At 42.1% G+C, this 20,003-nt stretch overlaps 1 protein-coding gene across 2 annotated transcripts in view; it reads left to right on the top strand.

The window, feature by feature from the left end:
- il12rb2 (interleukin 12 receptor, beta 2a) overlaps window positions 1-20,003 on the top strand; it is a 38,203-nt gene extending 18,200 nt beyond the window's left edge. Inside the window, exons 7-16 of one of the 2 annotated variants that reach the window (XM_078407987.1) lie at window positions 178-320; window positions 1,226-1,373; window positions 4,411-4,490; window positions 7,674-7,887; window positions 10,592-10,786; window positions 11,733-11,834; window positions 11,923-12,075; window positions 14,549-14,660; window positions 15,874-15,973; window positions 17,345-20,003. In XM_078407987.1, the coding sequence (XP_078264113.1) occupies window positions 178-320; window positions 1,226-1,373; window positions 4,411-4,490; window positions 7,674-7,887; window positions 10,592-10,786; window positions 11,733-11,834; window positions 11,923-12,075; window positions 14,549-14,660; window positions 15,874-15,973; window positions 17,345-17,869 (1,772 nt within the window). In that variant the 3' untranslated portion in view covers window positions 17,870-20,003. The remainder of the gene's footprint in view (window positions 1-177; window positions 321-1,225; window positions 1,374-4,410; window positions 4,491-7,673; window positions 7,888-10,591; window positions 10,787-11,732; window positions 11,835-11,922; window positions 12,076-14,548; window positions 14,661-15,873; window positions 15,974-17,344) is intronic. The other variant, XM_078407988.1, reaches the window with a different exon arrangement.

Raw genomic sequence — 20,003 nt, 5'->3', positions numbered from 1 at the left:
GAAAATTATTTTTATTGAATACTCAATAAGCATTTAATATCCATAATTCCATTTTGCCTTATAAGCCTTTATGTAATGTTGTTGCTTCTTAAAACAAAATTAGTGCTTGGTCTTGTTCATAAATCAATATATTGGTATCAGAGCAGTAACTATTGGTGCAATCTTTTTTTTTTTCAGCGAAACCCTATTCTCCCAACATCAGTCGAATAGAATGTAGTGGCAGTACACTCTTCGTTTGCACAATGTACTGGAAAGAGGAACAGAATGCAGAGTGGTTTGAAATCCAGTTTCAAATTACAAACAGCAGCAAATGGGAACAGGTAACATTTAACTGTATTTGTTTCACTTGCAATACTTTTCATTTGAAAACTTGCAAAAGTCTTGTTTTTGAATATCTAACTTTTCATCAGCATTTCCCCAGACTTGGACGATAGGCTTTTAAGTTTTCAATCCTCCCCTGGGTTTTCTGCTCATTCAGGTGGTACATTCTTCGTCCCCTTCCTATCATAGGCACTTGAATTGAGGTGGTGCCCATGTAAAACATGCCCATTGAGGTCGTGCCCATGTAAAACATGCCCTTTGAGGTCGTGCCCATATAAATCAGATTAATGAATTCCAAAGAACCTGTGGAAGCCCAGATTTCAACTATATGTCAATTATGTATTACTATTTCACATGACTGATAAGACATGAGATATTCTAATCTTAAGCAAATGTTAATGTATTGGATTGAGAGCTGAGAGCCACTAATCTATTCAGCGGTTCATTTAATTTTCAATCCTGATATTTAGTGGCGTAGTGGATAAAATGTACACATGATGCGGTATCACGATGGCTGGAATTTCCTAGACATGCATAACATATAACCTCAGTTTTCAGATTATAAATGCCTGTCCCTGTCACTTATTAAAGGCTGATGCTTGGGTTTACCTGGCAATTAGCCTCAAGGAAGTAAAACCTGACACAATATTGGTGAGGATAGCACCTGTAAGCCAATACCCACTATTTTAGGGACCTTACTGCTTAGACAGCATTTCAGAATTTCCCATCAACTCTGAACACACACTGTGAATGAACACTATTCTGTGAATAGAGAACTCCATATTGGGTCATATCCTTTTAATCAAAATGAGAGTTTCACAGCAGATAGTTGTGACTCGAGAGATCAGCAATCATGGTGACCTTAACCTTTCACCCACTGAAAGATTCTCTGGTTTGATTTCAGAAATTCATAGTCAATTCAACAAGTTGCACCATGTCTGCTTTGGAGCATTTTGGGGAGTATGTGTTCAAGATTCGTTCCAAGTTTCGTCGAACCCAAGGTCTGTGGAGTGACTGGAGCTCTTCATTTGTAACCAGGACACCAGAGGCAGGTACAGTGTGACTCGGCCGACGTGGCGTTTGAATTTGTCATGCCATCTCTTGAAAGTAGCCATTCTTAATTTAACCATGATGACCCACTCACATACAAGAATAGAATACAAGTATGCAGTAGTTTTTTTTGTCATAATGGGTAAGTATGTGTTATTGATCCCCGCAGAGTAGGAAGCTTCTCCGGTTTTGACTCTTGGTTTCCATTGAATTGATTTAACCTGAAGCTCTGCTAGAGGTTTTAAACTAGAAAGACAGGGAGGTGGGAACCAGAGCAGCAGATCTGTAAATGGGAGGCCTGATGAGAAATCAGAGATTGTGACAAGCAAGTCTCAAAGGAGGGACTGGCAGGGAGAGGTTCATGAATATGGGGGATAATGAAGAGCTGAAATGTGTTTACATCAATGCAAGGAGTATTGTGGGTAAAGCTGATGAATAGGACCTGGATCAGTGCTTGTAATTATGATGTTGTGGCCAACATGGAAACTTGGTTGTGAGAGGGACATGACTGGCAGCTGAGCCTGCCTGGTATCGATGTTTCAGATGAGATAAAGAGTGGGGTAGAAGAGGTGGAGGAGTTGCTTTGCTAATCAGGGAAAATGGCATGGTGGTACTCAGAGGACATACTGGAGGGCACGTATACTGGGGCATTGTGGGTTGGCTCAAAAATAAGAAAGGAGCACCTGCTAATGGATTATATTATAGGCCACCCAATAGCCAATAGGAACAGATATGTAGACATATGGTGGAAGGATGCAAGAACCACAGGGTTGTTGTAATTGGTGACTTTAACTTCCCCAATATTGAATGGGACTTACTCGGGACAAGAGGATTAGATGCCACTGTGCCACCCTACATTTGTTGCCATTTTCACGTAGTTATGGACTTGGACCATGAGATGGATCTGTACATCAATGCTGTTAGGGGGTCAAGGCAGTAATTGTTCAATTAGCACTCCCAAGTGCAACTAAGATAGTTCATAGTTCAAATTTTATCTGGTGTTTGTAGTGTTGAATAGGTAGGTTTGTAGGTTTTCAGACTCGTATACATTCTCCCTGATGGCAGAAGAGAAATAAGAGTGTGCCCAGGGTGGTGTTGTTCCTTTATGTGGCAGCACCTCCAATAGATCCCTTCAGTGTTGGGGATGACAGTACTCATGATGGACCAGGCAGTGTCCACCACTTTTTGTTCCTGGGCATTCAAGTCAAGAGTCCAAAGTGAACAATTAGCTCCTTGATCTTAATGATGTTATAAACAAGATTGAATAGTGCCAGAAAAACAATCAGATGGCATAGTTGCGCAGCGGTAGAGTTGCTGCCTTACAGCACCAGAGACCCAGGTTTAATCCTGACTACGGATGCTGTCTGTAGTTTGTACGTTCTCCTGTGACTGTGTGGTTTTCTCCGGGTGCTCCGATTTCCTCCCACACTCCAAAGATGTACAGGCTTGTAAGTTAGTAAGTTGTAAATTGTCCCTAGTGTGTGGGTAGTGTTGGTGTATGGGGTGTTTGGTACAGACTCGGTGGGCCAAAGGGCCTGTTTCCATGTGTTATTTCTCTGAAGTCTCTAAAGACAACCGATCTCCCTCCTATATTCTGACTCATCATTTATCCAATGATCATTTGTCCAACAACAGTGGTGGCATTAGCGAATTTAAAGATAGAATTGGAAGTGCAACTCTATCTATCATGGGCATAGACTGAGTAGAGCGAGGGACTGAGCACACAGCCTTGAGGTGCCCCTGTGCTAATGGTTATCGAGGAGGAAGCGTTGTTGCCAATTTGTACCGATTGTGTTCTGGTTTATGAGGAAGTCGAGATTCCAGTTGCAAAGGGATGCACAGAGACCCAGTTCCCTGAGTTTGGTAATGAGTTTGGAGGGGATGATGGTGTTGAACGATTACTCTTAGTTGATGAATGACAATCTGGTCCAGTGCAAGGTGGAGAGCCAGCGACTTCACATCCCCCATTGATCTATTGTGGCGGTAAGCAAATTGTAGTGGGTCCATATCCATCCTATTGTAGGGGTTGATATGCACCATAACCAACCTCTCAAAGCACGACATCTTCACAGACGGTTGGTAGTCGTTGAGGCATGTCACCATGCTCTTCTTTGGCACTGGTTTTATTGATGCCCTTTTAAAACAGATGGGACCCTCAGACCGCAATAATAAGAGGTTGAAGATTTCTACAAAAACTCCAGCCAGTTCCCACCTTATGATTCACAGGTCGGTTACGCGAACAATCCTTGTTCCCAATATATGCTGGCACTATCCCCCAACTCTTTACCGCCACATCGACGACTGCATTGGGGCTATCCCCTGCACCCATGCAGAACTTGTAGGTTTCATTAACTTTACCACGAACTTCCACACTGCCCTCAAATTCACTTGGACTATCTCTGACACCCCTCTCAACCTTCTTGATCTCTGTCTCCATCACAGGGGACAGAATATCAACTAATGTTTACTTCAAACCTACCGACTCCCAGTTATCTGGACTACAACTCCTCACACCCTGGCTCTTGCAAAAACTCTATCCCCTACTCTCAATTTCTCCGTCTCCGCTGCACCTGCTCCCAAGAAGAGGCTTTCAATTCTAGGACATCTGAGATGTTTTTGTCCTTTAGCAAATATGGTTTCTCCCCTGTCATAGACTCACCCATGTCTCCACTGTGCCCTGTAGTTGTGTTCCCGCTCCCCCTACCCCAGGCGGAACAAAGATAAGTCCCCCTGGTCCTCGCATTTCACACACCAGCCTCCGCACGCAAGACATCATCCTCCGATATTTCCGTCACCTCTAATGTAATTCCACCACCAGTTACAACTCCGCCCCCAAAGTCACTATTACTTAAAAAGAAAACCAATGCATAATTTTGGAATCTAGTTCGTGCCTGCGCATTGGATCTCTTGATGGTATTGTACTCTATTGCACCTAATTGGTGCAGCAAGAGACAACTGGGTTGGAGAATAATACAATCAGTAGGGTCTGCACAATCATGGACATTTAATTACAGCAGCTTCCTTACTTTCCTTACACAGCACCCATTGGGCAACTAGATGCCTGGTATACCATGGACCTATCAGATCCAAACAACCCAAGAGTCACTCTCTTCTGGAAGGTAAGAGACTTCTAATTCAACGTTCAAGTAAGCATGAGGAAAAGGTGATCTTGAGGGGATTAGCTCTGAAAATGAAAATTAGTTTCACAATAATTCTGTTGCCTCCACGTGTCTCCATGGCGAACGTTATTACATCAAAATAAGTTAATTCATAAAGTTTGCTTCAGTTCAGCTTTGCCTTTTGTTAAATACCTTGGAATCATTTTTGAGATATAAACAGAAACTGTTGGAAATATCCAGCAGGTCAGGCAGCAACTGGAAAATAAACATCATTAATATTTCAGATCCCTCTGCTTTACTATGGCAGGAGCCCTGCCATTCACTGTAAAGATCCTGCCCTTGCTTAACTTCCCAATGGGCAGTACAGTGGTGCAGCAATAGTGTTGCTGCCTCACAACGCCAGAGACCTGGGTTCGATCCTGACGCGGAGTTTGCACGTTCTCCCTGTGACCACGTGGATTTCCTTTAGGAAATCAGGAATTCCACGTGGAATTCTCTGCCTCAGAAGGCAGTGGAGGCCAATTCTCTGAATGCATTCAAGAGAGAACTAGATAGAGCTCTTAAGGATAGCGGAGTCAGGGGGTATGGGGAGAAGGCAGGAACAGGGTACTGATTGAGAATGATCAGCCATGATCACATTGAATGGCGGTGCTGGCTCGAAGAGCCGAATGGCCTCCTCCTGCACCTATTGTCTGTTGTCTATTGTCTATAGGTGCTCTGGTTTCCTCTCGCATTCTAAAGACGTACATTGTATAGTTAATTGGCTTCTGTAAATTGCCTCTAGTGTATAGCATGGGAGAGATGGATAGAACTACAAGTGATCGATGGGCCTGTTTCCACGCTGTATTTCTTCTCGCTCTCTCTCTCTCTCAAAATACATCTCACACTTCTCTGCAGTAAAGTCCATTAACCATTCCTCAACCCACTTGCCAACAGATCAAGATCCTGCTGTAATTGTTAATAACTTTCTTCACTATCTATGATACCACCTACTTTAGTGTAATCTGCACTTACTTATCATGCCTTGTACATTCTCATCCAAATTGTTGATGTAAAACACAAACAACAATGGGCCTAGCACTGATCAACCTTTTTGGTCACATCTTAAAAAAAACTCAGTCAGATTCATGAGACATGATCTCCCACATTCAAAACCATGCTAGGCTCACTGTCTATAGTGCCCAGGCTTTTCCATGCATCTCTTCTTAAATGGAGGCACAATATTAGCCACCCTCCAATCTTCCAGCACCTCATCCATATCCAATGATGATTTATATACCTCGGCCTGTAAATTCTTCTCTAGCTTCCCAAAGTGTCCTCAGATACAGGGTGCAGCGGTAGAGTTGCTGCCTTATGGCGCCAGAGACCTGGCTTCTATCCTGACTATGGGTGCTACCTCTATGACGTTTGTACATTCTCCCTGTGATCGAGTTGGTTTTCTCCGGGTACTCGAAAGATGCGCAGGTTGTTGTACTAATTGGCTTCTGTAAATTATCCCTCGTGTGTAGGATAGAACTAATGTATGCATGTTGGCTGGTCGGTGCAGATTAGGTGGGCCGAATGGCCTGGTTCCATGTGTATCTTTAAACTAAACATAACTCATCAGGACCATGAGATTTGTCTACCTTCATACACCTTAGGATGTTTAGCACCCCCTCGTCCATAATACTGACTGTCCTCAAGACATTTCCATTGACTGTCCCAAGTTCCCCAGTCTTCATGTCTTTTTCCACAGTAAAACAGAGGAGAATTACGCTTGAGGACTGTCCTGTTACCTCCTGTCCTTCACTGCTCAGCCTCCTCGCCAAAGACTCGTGAATGAAAGCCCCACATTTGCCTTTCACTCGGCACTTCCCCTCCACACTGCCAGTCCCAAAAGGCCACAGCGCTATTCTTGCCATCTTTTTTATTAATTATTTAATTAATTTTGTTCACCCGCTCAATCCACGGGCTAGTTTTTCAATTCTCCCTTTCCTGCTCCAACATTGAAATTAACTGACTCCACCAATCCACAGGCTTACTTCTAAAGGCCCTTGCAAACTACTGATGGTTGTATGAATGCCATTGTAAATCTAAAAAAGTTTAATTAAGCTGATATTTGTAAGAATAAAATGTCTTAACTTAACCATCACTGGATTAGAATTTGTACATAAATACGGGGAATGGCAATGAAATAAGATTAGAGTACTGAGTACCCTCACAGGAACTCACCTGAACTCACCAAGGTGAATTACACCTTGTATAATGTATTAGAAGAGGGGGGTGTTGTTGAGGAAAATGCCCATTTAGCACAAATAACTTTTGACTACATCAGATTAGCAAGATTCTTATTATTTGATTTTAAGGTCGCTTCAGATTAAATTCACACTCGCAAGGTAGAGGTTGATTTAAACCCTGATTCTATGGCTTTATTTTTCACTCCTCTCCTTATCTGATACCCATTTCCCTCCTTTTCACCTCTAATTTACACCTACTCCACCAATCTGACAATCAAACTGCGCTCAACTGTACCCATCTATCACTTACCAGCCTTGCCGCCCCACCTCTCTTTTCCAGCTTTCAGTTCCCTAGTCATATCTGTCTGAAGATAGGTCCCGACCTGAAATGTCATCTGTCCGTTCCCTCCCAAGGTGCTGCCTGACCTGCTGTTCCTCTAGCACTTTGTATTTTGCTGAAGAGTCCAGCATCTGCAATCTCTTGTGTCTCTATCTGTCACTGTTCTACAGTATAAACTTGTGAAAATACAGTTTTTCATTGTGCCAGTGACTGCAAAGGGTTGTGTGTTTATAAGTAGGAACAGGAAAAAAAAAAGAAAAAGGAGGCCATTTGCTTTATTAAACCAGTTTTTCCCTCACACATCACATAAGTCAAGATCACTAGGAGTTTTGATTCAGGATGTTACATCACAGTAACTGATTGGAAGTGAATGAGAATAGGCTAGTACATAAGCAGAAGGAGTGTTCTATTCTCCCACGCCTCTCCATATAGTGAAGAAAAATTAATATATCCACTAATCCAAAGCAGTCAGTGAAAGAAAGAAATAACAAGTATGCAATAGCTTCAAAGTGTGGCTATCAGAATAGTATTGGTGATGGTTGGAGAGAGGAAATCATATTTGATGGTATTTGTTGCTTCAATTGAATTCTTGGGGAAATATTACTATATCACTTATTATTGTTATAGCCTCTCAAGGTATTTGAAGTCAGAGGAAGAGTCTTGGGGTACAACATAACTCTACAAGAAAGCATAAAGAATAACACAACCATTTGGATACAGCAGACTAAGAAGACCTGGTACACGGGGGACATTCCCAGGACAGGCTGTGTCATCACAGTGTCTGTTTACAACTGCAGGGGCAGTTCTCCACCAACTGAACTCCACCTATCGTCTCTCAGAGGTAAAACAAAATGTCTCTGTTTTCACTACATTTCTGGAAAATCTGGTGTGTCACTTTAAGAACAGAATCTTTTCTGTACCCTTTCCCGCTCAATAACATGTTTCCTCTTAGCAGAGTGAACAAAACTATCCATAATACTCCAAATGTGATCTCACCAACATCTTAAACAGCTATAGCATGATCACCAATTCAATTTGTTCTGAACCTTTTCATACCTCTTGTTTCCCTCTCCCCTGATTCTCAGTCTGAAGAAGGGTCTCAACCCGAATGCCAGCTATTCCTTTTCTCCAGATACTCTACTTGCCCCACTGAGTTACTCCATCATTTTGTACCTATCCTGTTGTCAATTCCCTTACTGATGAAGGCAAACTTGCCAAGAGCATTCTTCATCACCATGTTATGACTTTTAGGGAATTATATGGATTTGTGCCTGGAAGGTCATGTTTGACTAATCTTCTTGAATTTTTTGAAGAGGTTACCAGGGAAATTGATAAGGGCAAGGCTGTGGATGTTGTTTATATGGACTTCAGTAAGGCATTTGACAAGGTTCCACATGGAAGGTTGATTAAGAAGGTTAAATCGTTGGGTATTAATAGTGAGGTTGCAAGATGGATTCAACAATGGCTGAATGGGAGATACCAGAGGGTAACGGTTGACAATTGTATGTCAGGTTGGAGGCCAGTGTCTAGTGGAGTACCCCAAGGATCTGTGTTGGGTCCACTGTTGTTTGTCATTTACATTAATGATCTGGATGATGGTGTGGCAAATTGGATTAGTAAATATGCAGATGATACTAAGATAGGTGGAGTAGTTGATAGTGTGGTAGATTTTCAAAGTCTACAGAGAGACTTGGGCCTTTTGGAAGGGTGGGCTGAAAGATGGCAGATGGAGTTTAATGCTGATAAGTGTGAGGTGCTGCATTTTGGTAGGACAAATCAAAATAGGACGTACAGGGTAAATGGTAGGGAATTGAGGAATGCAGTGGAACAGAGGGATCTGGGAATAACTGCATTGTTCCCTGAAGGTGGAATCTCATGTGGATAGGGTGGTGAAGAAGGCGTTTGGTATGCTTGCCTTTATAAATGAGAGCATCGAGTATAGAACTTGGGATGTAATGTTAAAATTGTACAGGGCATTGGTGAGGCCGAATCTGGAGTATGGTGTGCAGTTCTGGTCGCCAAATTATAGGAAGGATGTCGACAAAATGGAGAGGGTACAGAGGAGATTTACTAGAATGTTGCCTGGGTTTCAGCACTTAGGCTACAGAGAGAGGTTGAACAGGTTGGGTCTTTATTCTTTGGAGCGTAGAAGGTTGAGGGGGGACTTGATAGAGGTTTTTTAAATTTTGAGAGGGACGGACAGAGTTGACGTGGGTAGGCTTTTCCCTTTGAGAGTGGGGAAGATTCCAACAAGGGGACATAGCTTCAGAATTGAGGGACAAAGGTTTAGGGGTAACATGAGGGGGAACTTCTTTACTCAGAGGGTGGTGGCTGTATGGAATGGGCTTCCGGTGGAAGTGGTGGAGGTTGGCTCGATTTTATTATTTAAGAGTAAATTGGATAGGTATATGGATAGGAGGGGATTAGAGGGTTATGGTCTGAGTGCAGGTAGATGAGACTAGGTCAGGGAGAATGGTCGGCGTGGACTGGTAGGGCCGGACAGGCCTGTTTCCATGCTGTAGTTGTTATATGTTATATGTTATATGCCTGTATCCCTAGATCTCTCTCTCTCTAATATCTCTCTGCTCTATTATTCTCCAAGGCCCTCCCATTTGCTGTGCAAATGTAAGCTCGGTTTGATTTACTAAAATGCATCACCTTACACTTGTCAGAGTTAAATTCCATCTATCATTTCTTTGCACCTTTTCTCATTTATCCAGATCCTTTTGTAAACTTGGATAGCCCTCCTCATTGTCCACAATACCACTAATTCTGATCATCTGCAAATGTATTAACTATATTCATTACATTGTCATCCAAATCATCAGAGATTACAAACAACAGTGGAGCCCGCACTGATCCATGAGGGTCATCACTGATAGCAGACCACCAGTCAGAAAACCAATCCTCTACCATCACTCTCTGATTCCTTCCATTGAGCCAAGTTTGAATACAGTTGGTTAGCTCACCCTGGATTCCAAGTGATCTAACTTACAGGTCTAGTCGACCATGTGGGACCTTGTCAAAGGCCTCTCTAAAGTCTATATGGACTATGTCAATCCTCTTGGTGAACTGTTCAAAAGCTAAATCTATCAAATTAATGAGACATGATTTTACACACACAATCCTGTGCTGACCTCTAATCTGCCCTTTGTGGGCTGAAGGGCCTATTCCTGAGCTGTACTGTTGTATGTTCTAAATATGCTTCTACATTTCTTATATTCCTCACTTAATCCCAGCTGCCTACATCTGACGCATGTCTTTTTATAAATGTCTGGAGTCTCAATACCCTTCAATTACCAGGATTCCCTAAGCCTGCCGGCCTTGCCCTTTACTCTAATGAGGAATATGCTGTTGATTAATTCTTCCAATCTCACCTTTAAAAGCCTCCTGCTTGCTATATTAACCCTTGCCTGTAAACTGCATCACCCAGTCAATCTCTGCATGTTCTTGTCTAATACCTTCAAAAGAAACCTGTACTTATAAAAACCTTAGTGCTTTACTCATGTCTTAATTTACTGACTTTTATTTCTTCAAATGGATAGATCTTCCTCCAGCAAGAAACATCTCCACTATGTATTCTGAGAATAATTGGCTCCTAATTGAATGGATGGAACCAGTAAAACCACCAGTGGCAGTCCAAGGATATGTAGTGGAGTGGGCAGACGTAAATGATAAACTCAATCAAAATGTAAATTGGATTAAACTCCCTCTTCAGAACTGTTCAGCAAGATTAACAGGTAAATTAGGTCTTTAAACAAGCCACATCATCTAACCTACCTGCCTACTACCCTTCAAGATTTTGTGTGATGCGATCATGTTTTTAAAAACATAAGTAATAAATTCAGCACGACAGTTTATTTATTGGTTCTAAGATTCCCTACAATGTAGGTAGATTTTTATTTTGTAGATTTCGGTAGAAGGAATGGATAACCAGTCACAGAGGGCTGAATACCATAAGAGAGCCCATATGACCAATTAATACCCATAAGAGTAGCCCAATTAATTTGCATGGAAGTAATCAACCAGGACTTGCTATAGATAGATAGACCTTTTGACCCGATCTCCCGCACTGTCCTGCCATGACCTGATATGGGAGAACATAAGCTGCATGCAATCATATTGCTGGTCTAGTGCATAGTTATTTACTGGAAGCTCGGCAAGACCAGTGGGGAAACTAGTTTATGTTGTTGGGGGTAGTTTTTTGGTAACTCTGGCCAAAATACGCATTGATTGGTATTCAATATAGAATAACCTGTATTACAGATTATAACAATATTTAAACAGAAAGGGATGGGGGGAATTGAAGACTGCATGAATACAAGGAGAGAGGAATTTGGGTATGTTTTGAAACACCACAGAAAGTCACTGAGTATCCCTCTTAATCCTGGAAAGTTGAGTACATCTTCTCGAACATATTCAACTACGGAGTTAAGATCATAAGTAATCTAGGTTGCATAGTATTTAGTAGACTATACAAAATCTTTGTGTTAGTTTTCAAGTGTTCAAAATGTTCTATGCTTAAATGTTTTTGGGGAAAGTGCCCTTATCCTGTGATATAGTCTATAAAGATCGTACGCAACAGATTCTCTCTGCTTCGACCCAGAGTCTGCAAATCACACACTGCCCAAAACATGAGCCAGAGCAGAATACATCCCAATAAGCCCCTTTCTTACTACATTACAGAAAATATAAAACCAAAGACATGCTTTCAGATCTCCGTCTTTGCAGTTTATGAAAATGGCGCAGGGATACCACTATCAACTTGGAAGTACACAGAACCAGAAGGTAACCAAATTCAAACTTTGGGTTAATTAAAAACATGAGGTAATGGAAATTAGATTATTTTAACCAGGTATCAACTGTTTTTGTTTAGCAGCTCCACAGTCAGGACCTTTGGTCTTCACCAAAGACCATACTGCAGCCATATTTTGGAATAATATTCCACATGTTCAGAAAGAGGGCTGCACTGAGAGCTATACCATCCACAAACAGGAGAAGGATTCAAAGTTGCCATCTACAATTTATGGTTAGTGATGGAAAAATATCAATTCAGAACCACAAGAAATGAATGGAGGTGAAGGTCTCCAGTGTCACACAAGGGCACAGCTGTAGAGTTGCCTCCTTAGAGCTCCACCAATCTGGCTTCATTCCCCACATATGTTGTTTGTGTGGGGTTTGCATGATGGCATGTTTCCCCAGGTCCTCTGATTTCCTTGTGCACCCAAAGGCACATGGGTTAATAGATTTAAGTGGCCACTGTAAATTGCTCCTGGTGTGTTGTTGAGTGATAATGGGAATGTAGGGAGTATAAAATAGGCTTCCAATTTTCATCCTGCACTCAAATTCACTTGGACCATCTCTGAACATCTCCCTTCCATTTCTTGATCTCAACGTCTCTATCACAATAGATAGATTGTCGGTGGACATCTATTATAAACCTACTGACTCCCACAGCTATCTAGACTAATACTTCTTCCCACCCCACCTCCCTTAAAGACTCTATCTCCTATGCCCAATTCTCCATCTACCCCCAAGTTCCATACCAGGACATCCAAGATGTCCTCATTATTTTGGAACAGAGGTTCCTCTTCCATCGTAGATGGGGCCCTCACATGTGTCTCCTCAGTATCCCCCAGCTCCACTCTTACTCCCCAATCGCAACAGCGACAGAGTTCACCCCATCACCACCTTCAACGGGATCCCACCACTAGCCACATCTTCCCATCTACACCCCTTTCCATTTTCTGCAGACCATTCCCTCTGCAACTCCCTGGTTAACTCATCACCTCCCATCCAAACCACCCCACATAGGAGATGCAACACCTGTCCCTATACCTCCTCCCTCGAGTTCGACCAAGGACCCACTGTTCCAGGTGTGGACTGCTATATATCGGCGAGACCAAGCGCTGGCTCGGCTATAGTTTCGCTGAACATCTCCGCTCAGTCCCTAGGAGCGATCTCCCTGTTGCTAAACACTTTAACTCCCCCTCTCCTAGTGACCTTTCTGTCCTGTCCTGGACCTCCTCCATTGTCAGAGTGAGGCCCAATGCAAATTGGAGGAACAGCAACTCATATTTTGCTTGGGCAGCTTACAACCCAGCGGTATGAATATTGATTTCTCTAACTTCAAGTAACCCTTGCCTTCCCTCCCCCACCCTAGTTCTCCGACTAGTTTCGCTGTCCTTCCAATTAATTTTACTAATTGTATGCCTTCTTGCTGCCTTCCCCTCAGCTAACAATGAACCATACTACATTTCTTTATCATCGGCTGCTTTGATCAGCTGTTTTCATACATGACCCTTCCATGTCTCTAGTTTCCCTCTCCCCTGTCTCTCAGTCTGAAGATGGGTCTGGACCCGAAACGTCACCCATTCTTTCTCTCCAAAGATGATGCCTGTCCCAATGTGTTCCTCCAGCAGTTTGTGTCTATCTTCAGTGTAAATGATGACTGGCAGATGATGAGTGGAAGGGGTTTTTCCATGTGGGACAGTGTGTCTCTGTGACTGACATTTATTCACTTTTAACATCGCAACTATTAAATAAGATCTTGCTCAAATTTCATATCAGCTTAAAACATCTATGACATCCCCTATTAATCCCTGTAGTTATGGAGGAATCAGTTAGTAAATGGAGGATCTTAGAGAAATATAGAATCATTATAGAAGGAACAGAACAATGGCAACCATTCAGCCACATTCTATACAATTTTAAGTAGTTGTTCAATTTTTAAATAGATGCATCCCTCTCCCTATGGGAAAGCTTTCCTTCTCTAAACAACCCTGTATGTGATGAAATTTCTCCCAATCTTCAACATTCCAATGGATAATTTTCGCAACCAGAAGAAATGGGGTTTGCATATTTGTTTTATTAGAACGTTCCCTGGTGCTGCAGGAAACGTGTTGGTGGTAGTTAGGGAGACTTTTCTTCAGGCTGGCATTGTTGAAATCCCCAACAAGAAGTTTTATTCATATGCAGCTAGCAAATAGTGTCTATACGTCATGCTGTGCATTTTCTGTTTATAGCTTGCATAGTATTTTGTTTTTTTTGGAAAGAGGATCAGGCAGCTCAGTTTAGTTTATTGTCACGTGTACCGAAGTACAGTGAAAAGCTTTTGTTGCGTGCTAGCCATTCAGCAAAAAGACAATACATGATTACAATAGAGCCATTTACAGGGTCTTGATACATAATGGAATAACGTTTAGTTCTAGGTAAAACCAGCAAAGTCCGATCAAGGATAGTCTGTGGGCCACAAAAGAGATGGATAGTAAACTACAGTATAGTCGTCTCAATGTTCTGTGGATTGGCGATGTGAGTTGAGGAGGCATATGGGGAAAGAGGAAAAAGAGACTATACAAATACAACTGGATGGTAAAAAAAAAAACCCCTACAGTATTATCAGAGAGCTGGTCAATATTTTGGTGTTATGGAGATAACGCAGGTCACCTTTGGGTATCAGCTAATCTGTGAATTCAAACTACTGAAATGTTCTTGCTCCTCAGATACTCATCTGCACTCTGACAGCAAGTCCACCATGGTGGTCGTCATTGCAGTGACGTTCTCAGCAGCACTCGTTGTTTCCGGATTCTGTTTATGGCAGTCCGTGAGAACCAGGTAATACATCTGAATGAGTAGTGTACATCGAGCAGTACCAAATATGATGCCAAGTTAGACTGATTTTATCTGCCTGTACATGATCCATATCCCTCTATTACCTGCACTTCCATGTGCCTATCTAAAAGTTTCTTAAACTCCACCATTGTATCAGTCTCCACCACCACTCCTGCAAGTCGTTCCTGGCCCCCACCGCTCTGTGTCAACAAACTTGCCCCAGATGTCTCCACTAAACTTTCCTCCTCACCTTATGGCTATGCTGTCTAATGTTGGACATTTCCACCCTGGGAAAAAACGTTCTGATTGTCTACCCTATCTTTGCCTCATAATTTTATATACTTCTATTGTCGTCCCTCAACCTGACATTCCAGAGAAACCAATCCAAGTCTATCCAACCTCTCCCTGCAGCCAAATCCCTCTAATCCCAGTTGCATTCTGCTAAGCCTCCTCAGCAACTTCAAAGCCTCCACATCGTTCCCGTAGGGAGACCAGAACTGCACATGATACTCAAATGCAACCTAGCCAAATTCATATAGAGCTGCGTCATGACTTCCTGATTCTGATATTCAATGTCCCTAGCAATGAAGGCAAGCATACTATTTATATATATATCACAAACAGCAGAGGTACTAGCGCAGATCCCCGTGGAACTCTTCTGTCAGAAGCTGAGGGAAATCTTGATAGAAGTATATAAAATTATGAGAGGCATAGACAGACAATCAGAACCTTTTCCCTGGGGTGGAATTGTTCAAAACTAGAGGGCATAGCTACAAGGTGAAAAGGGGAAAGTTTATTGGAGGTGTGCAGGGCAATGTGTTTTGTTTACACAGAGGGTGGTGGGGAACAGGAGCGTACTACCAGTGGTGGTGGTGGAAGCAGGCACCTGCTCTTGTGCTGTATTGTTCTCTATAAAATCCCTTAATTTTGTATATCTGCCCTCTTTAAAGCTCGGTTGTAGCCCATTTAAGTTCGACTTACGACATTTCTTACTCTAGATCAGTCAACCTTGTAATAACACCAGGCATATTACAAAGATTCAGTCCTCGTATGAAATGGGAAATTCCACAGAAGTCCCAAGTAAAAAATTTGGTGCAACGCTTATCTAGATAGTTCTCATAGAAAGTGTTATAAGACACAATATGAACTATATAAATAAAACCTCATGCTAGATTGTATGAAGTGCCAAATGTATATAATCTTTGCTTTGCTGCAGGATTTTGTTGATTTTATCAAAACTTGCGTCACAACTGTATGTTAGCAATGTTCCTGATCCAGCTAATTGTACATGGGCAAAGAAATATACTGCAATTAAGGTAAAATGTTTTTAACATTTATTTATTTTAAACAATATTTTGTGATTGCGTTGGTAAATTGTTGGTAGTTGCATTTGGGCAATATGCAGACAGTCCTACAAAGGAGAGGGCAAAGCTTGATTCACTCTTAGGATATTGGGAAGGGCAAGTGACTGAAGTGAGCCTTTTGGGATCAGCAACCATTGTTTTAATAGTTTTAACATGGATAAAGATAGAGTGGGTCTACATTGAAATTCTGAATTGGGGCAAGGCCAACTTTGATGGTATTAGACAGGAACTTGCTCAAGTTGGTTAGAGTAGGATGAAGGATCATCTGGAAAGTATGACAAGAGTCCAGGGCACGTATGTTCCAGTTAGGGTGAAGGGCAAGGCGGGTGGGAGAAAGCATGGACGAGGAGAGAATTTGAGGTACTATGTGAGGTGTTGCATTTGAGATGTCTAACATGAGCAGGACCTACACAGTGAATGGTAGGGCTCTGGGGAGTGTTGTGGAGCAGAGGGATCTAAGAGTGCAGGTGCATCGCTCTTGAAGTCACAGGTGGTTAAGTAGTCTTTCGGCACATTGGCCTTCATTGGTCAGAGCATGGAGTATAGGTGGGAGGTCATGTTACAGTTATATAAGACTATTTAGGGTATTGTGTTTAGTTTTGGTCACCATGTTATAGGAAAGATGTTAAGTTTGAATGGGTTCAGCGATTTATCAGGATTTTGCCAGGACTCGAGGGGTTGGAACTATAGGGAGATTGAGCAGGCTAGGACTTTATTACTTGGAGTGCAGAAGGAGGAGAGGTGATCTTATAGAGGGGTATAAAATCATGAGGAATCGATCAGGTAAACACACTTTTGTTCAGAGTAGGGTAATCGAGAACCAGAGGACATGGGTTTAAGGTGAGGTGAGATTTAATGGGAACCCGAGTGGTAACTTTTTATTTTTACACAAAAGGGTGGTGGGTGTATGGAACAAGCTGCCAAAGGAGGCAGCTGAAGCAGGTATAATCGCAACGTTTAAGAAACATTTAAATAGATATGGTTTAGCGGGATATGGACCGAAAGCAGGCATGTGGGACTAGTTTAGATGGGGCATGTTGGTTGGCATGGGCAAGTTGGGTTCAGCATCTTTTGGAATCTGTCATAGTAGTGTTATTTGTACACCTGAAGCCAATGTCTGATCAGTAGGGAATTGACGGTTATGTGGATAAGGCAGCCAGATCAGCCATGATCCTACTGAATGATGCAACATGCATGAGAGACTGAGCAGTCTGCTCCAGTATCCGCAGTTTAAGATGGCAAAAGTGTACCCAAATGTGAAAACATTTTGGCATTTAATTTAATCTGCACTCTTCTCAAAGCTGCTCCTTTTATTTGCTACAGGGTAACCTGGACCCAACATGTCCTTTCTACCAAGCGAACTCAACTGCAGCTTATGAAGATCCAGAGATTCTACAAATAGAGGAAATGTCATCTGACCAGGAAATCTGCAACAGTATGGAGGCTATTGATCAAGATCAAAATAGCCAACTATCCACATTCCAAATCCAACCCACAGCTAGTCAGCCACAACCTGGTGAGGAATCGTGCCAAGAAATTTCACCAGGGAACAGCCAAGATGATATTTTTGATTACAAATGCCAACTTCCTTGTTTGTATGTTGAGAAGTTGTCCTCTGGAGAGAGTGATCACCAGTTCACAGATTCACAAAACTCTGCAGTAAACCAAAGCATTGGCTACATCCCTTCCAACTTTATACATGTTACAGACACAGAGACCAACGGTCAAGGTTTTGTTGACAGTTTTGCATTTATGCCTCTTCCCTCTCTATCCAGAATGGAGATCACCTTTGAAGGGAAACTAACATTAGATGTTGTGAGAATTGACTGCAGTTCACTTGCAGAATAGATCAATCATTATTTTTCCTAATTCATGCTTCTAGTATTTTGAGATCACCCCTGATTATTAACAGGTAAAGTATTACAACCTCTCTAACTGGGCAATTCTTGCTCTTTTATTTCCCCATAAATGATTGAGCTTCCATGCAGAGGGTGGTGGGGAACAGGAGGAGCGTGAAGAGGGTGGTGGGGAACAGACATTGTGCGTTCCTTCCACAGAACTGAAGTGATTACTGACAACAGTAATGGAAGCTTATAAATAATAGCATCGTTATCTTGGTTATATAGGTGCAAAAGCATAATTTAGTTTTAGTTGAGATTCACCTCACTGAGTCCACAATGATATTCATTGACACTAGTTGTCATCCCATTTTCGCATCCACACCCTACACGCAGGCATGAGGTTAAAAAAAAGAGGAAGAGCTGAGCGCTTGCACGAGGCATACAACAGGGGTAAAAAAATTGGGAAATTTACTCACAAAATGACCAGTTTCAAGCCTCTTTTAGTGCATTTCAAAGTAAAGAGACATTACAAAATAATGTGAGTATGTAGTGACATTAATAACATTTAAGTAAATTCACACATTAATTGATAATCAGCCTAAAAAGGTGGTAATTGGCTTTTCTGCTACGATTTATATTTTAACACGGTCTTAATTTAGTTATATAATCTTGCACTTAAATTTAATATTTACTCATTACAGTTCCACTACTGATTTTCTGGCACTCTTGGTTCCAGAGCTTTGCTGGTTTATCCAACTGGCCAAGGAAGTCGGCAATGGGGATAGATTTGCTGGCTCCAGCTGGGCTGGGGTTCCAGAATCCCGGCCGCAGGTTGCAAATTCAACCCACCGAGTGGCCGTGGAAGTCCTGATGAGGTTGAGATTGGCTGCCTTGCCCAGCCTAAGTGCCAAATTTTCGTGAGACTTCCAGGGCAGGGGGATTTCTCGCAGAACCTCTAGCGGCCGAATTGACAAATTGGCCATGGAAGTCCCGATGAGGTCGAGATTGGCTGCCTTGTCCAGCTGAGGTGCCACATTTTCGGGGAAACTTCCAGGGCACGGGGGATTTCTCACGGAACCCTAGTGTTCATTACAAGTCTAGAAATCGTGTTTTTTTTCTTTCTCTGATCCGATTTCTCCGTTTATTTGGCAAAGTGAAAAAAGGGAAATCATGCAAAAAGTTTGGAAAATGGATTTTAAAAACCTTGAAATCCGCAGAGAATTCACATGCCTGTACACACTAGCAGCAATTTAGAGGCCAATTAACCAACAAACCCGCACTTCTTGGGGATGTGGAAATCACCCGGAGGAGTCGCAGGAAGAAGGTGCAAATTCCTCAAATGACAGCGAACACCAAAGGTCAGGATCAAAGCCGGACCTCTGGTACTGGGAGGTGGCAGCTCTTCCAATTGTGCTGCCACAAGTTAGATAAATTGTATAACTATTACCCAAAGACAATCTGGGAACATGTGTTTATGGTTGACTGTCATACCCCCACATTTGTGGGTAGTGCTGATTAATGGCAGCACCATATCCTAAACATAGATGCCACTTCTAAGGTTCTGTCTAATCTTCCACAATTCCACCGTCCATTAACAGATGAATCATTTAGAACACTTCAAATCACTCTTATTAATGGGGATTGTTAGCACACAAATTGAGAGACAAGGGGAGGTTATATCATTTAATTTTGATCTCCAATCTTTTCTCTAATATTTAAAAGTTACTTTTATTTTAATGTCTCCTCATATCAGATACTTAAAAATAAATGTTGACATTTGAGAGTCAAAACTGCACACCCTGTCGCAGTTTATCAGGAGCAATCTTGGACAGGGCTTTTGCATTATGCTAGAAGAGCTAGTTGTCCAGACAACAGTCTGAAGGTGTGCAGTATCAGCCCCTTGTATCTGGCCAAGTCAGGCCTTTTGTTTGAAAATATAATCAAGTGGTATTGTACTATCCACTATGGGAAGGTGCTATATTTGATATCCTGATGATAGGAACAAGAGTTTCCAATTACAGGACCACATGCTTGGCACTGGTGAAGGGCAAGTTCAGTTTAAGTTCTGATACTTCCATGATCAAATAACATAAGCATTGAATGTGTGGATGAAATTAGAAAAGCTGTTCAGGTAAAATGCT

Source organism: Rhinoraja longicauda, chromosome 11 (assembly GCF_053455715.1).
Source record: "Rhinoraja longicauda isolate Sanriku21f chromosome 11, sRhiLon1.1, whole genome shotgun sequence".
Lineage (NCBI taxonomy): Eukaryota > Metazoa > Chordata > Chondrichthyes > Rajiformes > Arhynchobatidae > Rhinoraja > Rhinoraja longicauda.
The sequence above is the reverse complement of the archived record's forward strand: the minus strand, read 5'-3'. Positions and strand labels throughout refer to the sequence as shown.